Genomic DNA, 7,044 nt, shown 5'->3' with positions numbered 1-7,044 from the left:
CGGACTAGATGATCTGCTCAGGTCCCTTCCGACCCTAGAAACTATGAAACTATAGTAGGTTCTGTACAAACACTGAACAAGAAGAGAGCCTCTGCCTTATTTTGTAATCTGTGCAGTTCTTATAAACAAAGAGCCTACCTGATTCTTTTTCATTCAAAGTTACACCATGATCAAACTAAACCTATTTTGAACTGTATTACTAGATGTTACTGTTTTCTACCTTCTGATACTTCATTCCCTTGTTTCTTGTTGGGGCTGGACACAGAAGTGTGAATGAGCATGAGACTCCTGCTCCTCTAAAGCTGCTGTCCTGGGTGGAAACAGGAGCTTAAGAGAAAATTTAAGAGAATTTCCTTTCTTGTGAGCTTTTCAGCCCAGTTTTTTTAGACTCAATACATCAAGAATCTGAATTTTGTACCTGGATACAAGTCTAACTGCAGTTTGAATGTTTTCAAACACTGTCTCTAGTGTGTAAGAATTTCACTCCCCCTCCCCAAACACTCTGGAATGATGTATAACATTGCACTGGTTTAGCAGATGACTCACTAAATGCAACTCAGTGCCATGGACTGAAAAACTTGAACAAAGGTACTGTGATCTACTATTTCTGAGAATCTGGGCAATGCAGACTGAAGAGTGCTTTGCAGAAAAATGACAATACCAGGTGGGTCTCTCATGAGAAGAATTCAAGCTCTTAATCAGTTTTGATGCATGGTTATTGTAATCTCTAGTTTTTTAAGTTTATAAGGATATTCATACCGTAGTATTTCCTTGATCTACAATACTTCTACTGTGTTTTGATTTTCTTTGGAGCCTCAAAACAATTGTCATACCTAGCCCAGTAAAGGGGTTGGGCAGTAGGTGGCATGAAGGTGACTGCCATCATTGGGGCAGTGTCCAGAACCCAGTGTTCATCATCTGTGGCCTGCACTGCCTTACCCAGGACCATGCTCTGCTCCCACAGAACCCAGAACCTGCACTCACTTCCACTCCTGGCTGAGGTGGAGACTTGGGCAGGCTGTCTGTGCTACTGTAGCCTGCACAGCTGTGGCCTGGTTCCTGGGGTATGAGGATTTCTGTCAGTTGCTGCATAAAGGGCATGGGCTTGTGGGCACTCCCTGACCAATAATTGTCATCAGTGATGGCAGCCCACTGTGCACACAAGGCCTTGATCTTTATGCAGCACTGCTGCACCAACTGGTTGTGCCCATGCTCCCACATCTGGCCTGACAGGCCCTCATAGATGTAGGCATTGGAGCACCTGCCCTGCTTGAACTGGCACTGCACCCTGGCATGGGACTGGCAGCTGTATGACTGAGGCAAGGCCCCACAGCATTTGCAGGCTCAGGGCAGTCTGCTGGGAATGGGCTTCACGCAGGTGGAGCTGGCCCTGCCAGCCAGAAGCTGCCTGCAGCTGGGCCTGGGGGCTGGCAAGCCTGGCTGGAGCCTGCAGCAGCATGCAGCACCCTGCAGGCCTGGATGGCATAAGCCTGGCAGGTACATGGCATTGTGGTGCCAGCCAGCGGTGCCGGGGTGCAGGCAGGCTGGGACAGGTGGACTGCAGCCTGCTTAGGCGAACAGGAAGATCTGGAGTGGCCTCAGGCTCCCTGCTGTTGTGCCCAAGGGCTCAAAATGCCTGCAGGCTTTTAAAGGCCTGAGGCAAAGGTTGCTATAGAGGCAGCCCAGCCCTGGGGCAGGACAGTCTCTCAGCCCAGAGTCCTGGGGCTAGCCTGAGGCCAGCCCCTTAGTGGGAGGGCTGACCTGGGAGCAACTTTGCTCCTGGGTCATGTCTACATGTGTGTTACTGTGCAGTAACTAATTGCATGTAAATTTAATACCTGCGCTTGCAGGTATCAAATTTATGTGTGAGCAGGGGTTTTTACTGCACAGTAAGCATGCACGTGTAGACATACGCACTTACTGCACAGTAAACTATGCTACTGCGCAGTTAAGCATCTCATGTAGACATGCCTAAAGGGATTGTTGTTAGGGTCTCACTTACAGGACTGATTCTGTATTTATGTTAAATTCATCAATTAGGGAAAAAGTCCCAGTAATTAATAAAGAAATGTTTTGTATTTTTCTCTTCTTGTTTCCCTTTTCTAGAAAAAACAAGTGAGTCAGACAAAGATCCGGGTGATCTCCACTATCCTCTTCATTTTGGCAGGCTGCATTGTCTTTGTGACCATCCCTGCAGTCATTTTCAAACACATTGAAGGATGGACAGCTTTGGAGTCCATTTACTTTGTGGTTGTCACTCTGACCACAGTTGGCTTTGGTGATTTTGTAGCAGGTGAGCATGGCAATTCCACATATAATCTAGGGGCACTAAGTGTAAGTGCCTGGGCTCCTACCTGTTGCTCCAAGGCTTTTACAAGTATGTTGTATTCCACTGAACACTGTTCTGAATCTCTCTATCTGTTTTAAAGTGCATTTGACAATAACCCAGGTGTTCACGCATCTGAAGAGTGCAAGCTCCCAGCAATGTAAACAATGCAAAACTGGGGAGCTCAGAGTGTCTCTTATTATGGTATGAATTATTCATGAGTGAAATGACTCCTCTGTTGAATCCAGAACTTCTGAATTGTGTTTGTCTATTTTGCATCACATCGATAAGGGTCCTAATGAACAAATCAAATAGCTTTAGATGGCCATGCTTGTGTGTGTGAGCCAGGCAGTCCAATATAACTGATACTAGCTGAACAGCAGAACAATTTCCATTGCATGAGTTGCAGTTTCTTCAGAGGCATCTTTCAGGATTTTACTCTCCAGCCTTGGTAGAAATTTGATATTGTAGCTATTTGATTAAGAAAAATTAACAGTGGAAGTGAAGGAGTAATGGGGAATGTGCTGGGATGCTAAGAGAATTGTATGGTTTTTCTGGGATGAACACAGTACTAATAGGAGGATAAGGATTGAGCTTAATCATTTACCAAAGAGGGAGCTGTGCTGGGATTGGTGATCTGAGAGCTGGGGAAATGTAATTTACTACCTAGTTTTGATGAGGAATAACTAGTTAGACACTAAATAGATTCTCTCTTCCCAATGGTGCATGAGCCTTCCTTCCATTAAGATTCATGGACATAACTAAGGCAGACAAGGTTCTTTGGGTAAATCTGATATCTTTTGTTAGACCAAATCAAATAGTTGGTTTAATAAATATACAATAATAAAATAAAAACCTTTCCTGGCTATGTCCTTAGACCAACACAGCTACAGCCTATACCCCTGGGCATAACAAATGCTCTGAGATAAGGATGGATCCCTGTGTTACAAAAAGATGTGCTTTATTTGTCCTCTTATTTCCTATTATACCAATGAAATCTGAGTTAAAAATATTAATATACAGCCATTTGGAGACCAGTTTTCTTGCTACAGAGTAATTTCTTTTTTTAAATGCTGCTCCTTACTCCTTTTTTGTTCGCTTTTGATACAGAAGACATAAATTATATGTGGAGATGTGCCTGAACTGAGCCCCAGATCCAAATATACTGGAACTTAAGGAAAGTTCAGAACTAAATCTGAATGTTGCAACTCTGGCCTTTCAGAAACCATCTGAACATAAAGACGTTTTTACTGTTAGTTGTTATAGAACCAGAATGTTACAAAAAGAATGTGGGAGTTTCCCAATACTTTTCCCTGCTTTGCAGTACTTTCCCTTTCCCACTGGAATTGAAAAGAAAAATAATTCTAAAAAAACAGACCTTTTATTTTAAAATACATTTAAGGTGGATAAATCTAGCATCATGTAGTAGCACCCACCTAGTGTGTTGCTAGAGCCAAAAAGTAAATAGGGTTCTTATGGAGTAAAGCAGTGTCAACAGAGGTATGCTGATTTACACTAACTGAGAATTTGGCCCAAAGTCTGTAAACTGAAGTGTTTTGTAAGTGTTTTTACAGCTCTTGAACATAGTGGAAAATATATCACAAAACAGTATTTGATAGGCTGCAGAAACATGATGCTACACTTCATTCACTGCCTGGTTACTCCATGTGACAGACCAAGGCAATCTCCTTTACAGCAAGCTTCCACTGGGACATGTGTGATCAGAATGGCCTCATTGTGCCATAGCAACGGCAGCCCCCACCTTCCATCGTTTCACACGGCTGAGAATTGGAAAGGCAAAGTGATTCATACAGTGTATAGAGGGAGATTAGCATCAAAAACAAAATTTGGGGCCCTGCCAACCCTTGAATGCCTGGGCTTTCATGGGAGTGTTCAATCATTGTAAGTACACTCAAACCTAGTCTGGGTAAAATTCATTTTAAGGGTTTATTAGAATGTATCTGATTGCAAACAGGCTGTAAAAGCTCGGGGGGGGGGGAGCATTCCATTGTAGCAGCATGCAGTGTCTGTCACTGCAAGAAAACATGAACATACACACCATATTTTCTCGCATACTATATGACCCTAAAAGAGATATGCACCTTGTTTCTGGGAAGGTATAATGAGCAAAAAAAAGAAAAAAAAGGATTTTCCTGGAATTATGACTTCAGTAGAGCAGGGCAGAGCCTAATCTTCAGCTCATTTGCACTCTGTTTCCTACACAGGCAAAAGGTACTATTTAACCCTTTTGCAGCTAAATTGGTAGCAGTATTTGGCTACTCAGACAAAAGGTGAAAGTGTAGCTGCTGCTGAAGACTGGACTTCATAGGCAGATGTAGGATTTTGAAAAGAGCTAAAATAGACTGCAGGGCTTTGAAATAGGAAAGGAGAAACCAGGAGTAGCTAACAGCCAGCAAAATTGCTGAAGAAAGACTAACTTGATTAGTGCTCCATAAAGATTGTTAAAAAGGAGAGTTTGTCATTAACACCTTTGGAGTAAAGAATGGTTAGCAGGAATCAGATAGATTAGAATTAGCCAGTTCACTCCTTCAGTGACACAATGGACTCCCTCTGTCAGCAGTGCCTGAATAGAAATGCCACTGCTGCCTGGCAGTTGGTTTTAAAATTTGGGTGCAAGAAGAATCAAAACAGGGTCTGATCACACCTCTTCCCCCCTCCACCCCTGCCCCCACCATTGTTTTGCCCCTGCTGGACTCTACCCCTCTCTTCATGCAGCTGCTGAAGGGAAGAGAAGGAAAAGACGCATCAGCTATCTTACAGCATCTTCATCTTTCTATTCTAGGCAGAAAATGAGCTTCCCCTCTTAAGAAATGCACCCAGGCTTTGGAAGGCTAATTTTGGAAGGGAATGGGGCCTGTGGTATGGGAGTAACTATGGTATCTATCAGGGGTAGTCAACTCCCACCACGGGTGCCAGAGTGTGGCACTCAAAGACATTTTGCTTGGCACTTGTGCCTCTGGGTGGATGGTGAGGAAGGGGTTGGGGCTACATGGCCAGAACAAGGATCAGGCCCTCAGTGGTTCCCCTGCTATCTGCCCTTGGCACACAAACAAGTTGAAATTTTGGGTGTTTTTGGCACTCTAGATCCAATAAAGAACTCAGGTATTTGAAGTAGGATTTAGCTGTGTAAGTCTGCAACTGCAATCCAAAACACTTTTGCTCAGCTTCTTCCTGACTCTAGATCCAGCTAAACTTTACCAGCCACTTCCTTTTTTGACAATAATATTACCTTGATGGTTAGACTTGACCTCTGCAAAAACTAGAAACTAGAAACCCTAACCCTAATCCTATACTCATCTCAGAAAATGTGTAATGTAAAGAAGAAAATTGTTGCATCATCAGCATCAAAATATTAGACTGTTTTGCAGGGTCTCCATTCAGGAAAAGACCATGTACACCAGACTAGACTCCCTTAATCATCAGGTAGGACTACAGGAAGGTACTGATTAGAACTTGAAAATACTTTCATGATTTGCCAGAAATACAGAGGGTCTCCAGTTAAATATTTAGCCATCTCATGGTTCTTAAGAATGAATAGAACAATATCTGCTTATTGCAGGGGGAAATGCTGATATCCATTATCGGGAATGGTATAAACCTTTAGTATGGTTTTGGATTCTCGTTGGTCTTGCCTACTTTGCTGCTGTCCTGAGTATGATTGGAGACTGGCTAAGAGTTCTATCCAAGAAGACAAAAGAGGAGGTATGACCACTAATTTCTCAGTAATTTGTTACTTCATAAAAGTACTTGCCAGATTGCTGCTAGCCAGGAAAAGATGGTCTTGTATGTGGAACGGATGCTAAATGATTGCCTTGATTTAGCCTAGTCACTGCCTCTTTTCAAATCTATTTTGAAATAGGTGTCATGGTACCAATTATCCTTGATTAACTTCAGCCAAAACACTATCCTCCACAATTGATAGGGAAGGGAAGAAAATATGCTATTGACTCAAGGTACAAAATGGAGGGTAGTTGCCATGGCTGAAACATTAAAGTCTGTTTTGGAGCAGATTGGCATAATAAATGTATGTAATTTAATCTCTTCATATAGCCATAACAACACCTACTTTGGGAGATTAGTTAGCAAATGCATAACCAAAGAACAGTTTGTCAGATTGGTACTGGTGTTTGTCAAGAGAGTCATTTGTGAAGTCAGCTGATTCATGTGAGGCTAAATGTATCCCTGGTGTATCTCCAAGGAGACAAATGGAGATACATCATGGAAGAATTTGGTCTATGATAGTGGACTGAGCAGCTATATAAGCCTAAATCCATTATATTCTGACTTATTCATTTGTCTTCTTTTTTTCCCCATTTCAGAAGAAATGTGGCTTCTTATTCTTAAGTCATGATTCTATATCTGTGTGCCTGAAGACACTAACATAATACAGTTGAAAATATTTAGGAACATTTGAATGGAACTGTATTTTTCTTTGGACAACCCACAAGAAATGCTGTGTTTTGAAAGTCCATGCTTGGGGAAACAAACCATTTAAGAACCGGTATGGGGAAGAGCCTCCTACACTTTGGGATGGTATTTACAAAATTCAAGGCTTTATGGAGACTTTATACTGCCACTAAAGATTGTAGTTAGTGACTTTCTGAGAAAGGACAACAAGCTAGCTGCTAGATGGTCTTTCAGGGCAAGTCCTGATGAGCATGCATGTGCAGTAAGGCTGTGCGAAGCTTTGGGTGCTG

General features: G+C 42.5%; 1 protein-coding gene across 1 annotated transcript in view; it reads left to right on the top strand.

The window, feature by feature from the left end:
- Positions 1-7,044, top strand: part of KCNK10 (potassium two pore domain channel subfamily K member 10) — a 145,215-nt gene that overhangs the window by 132,429 nt on the left and 5,742 nt on the right. The window contains exons 5-6 of the mRNA XM_019552379.1: positions 2,107-2,293; positions 5,907-6,049. Coding sequence (XP_019407924.1) covers positions 2,107-2,293; positions 5,907-6,049 — 330 coding nt within the window. The remainder of the gene's footprint in view (positions 1-2,106; positions 2,294-5,906; positions 6,050-7,044) is intronic.

Source organism: Crocodylus porosus, unplaced genomic scaffold, assembly GCF_001723895.1.
Source record: "Crocodylus porosus isolate Cpor-Errol unplaced genomic scaffold, CroPor_comp1, whole genome shotgun sequence".
NCBI classification, from domain to species: domain Eukaryota; kingdom Metazoa; phylum Chordata; order Crocodylia; family Crocodylidae; genus Crocodylus; species Crocodylus porosus.
The sequence above is the reverse complement of the archived record's forward strand: the minus strand, read 5'-3'. Positions and strand labels throughout refer to the sequence as shown.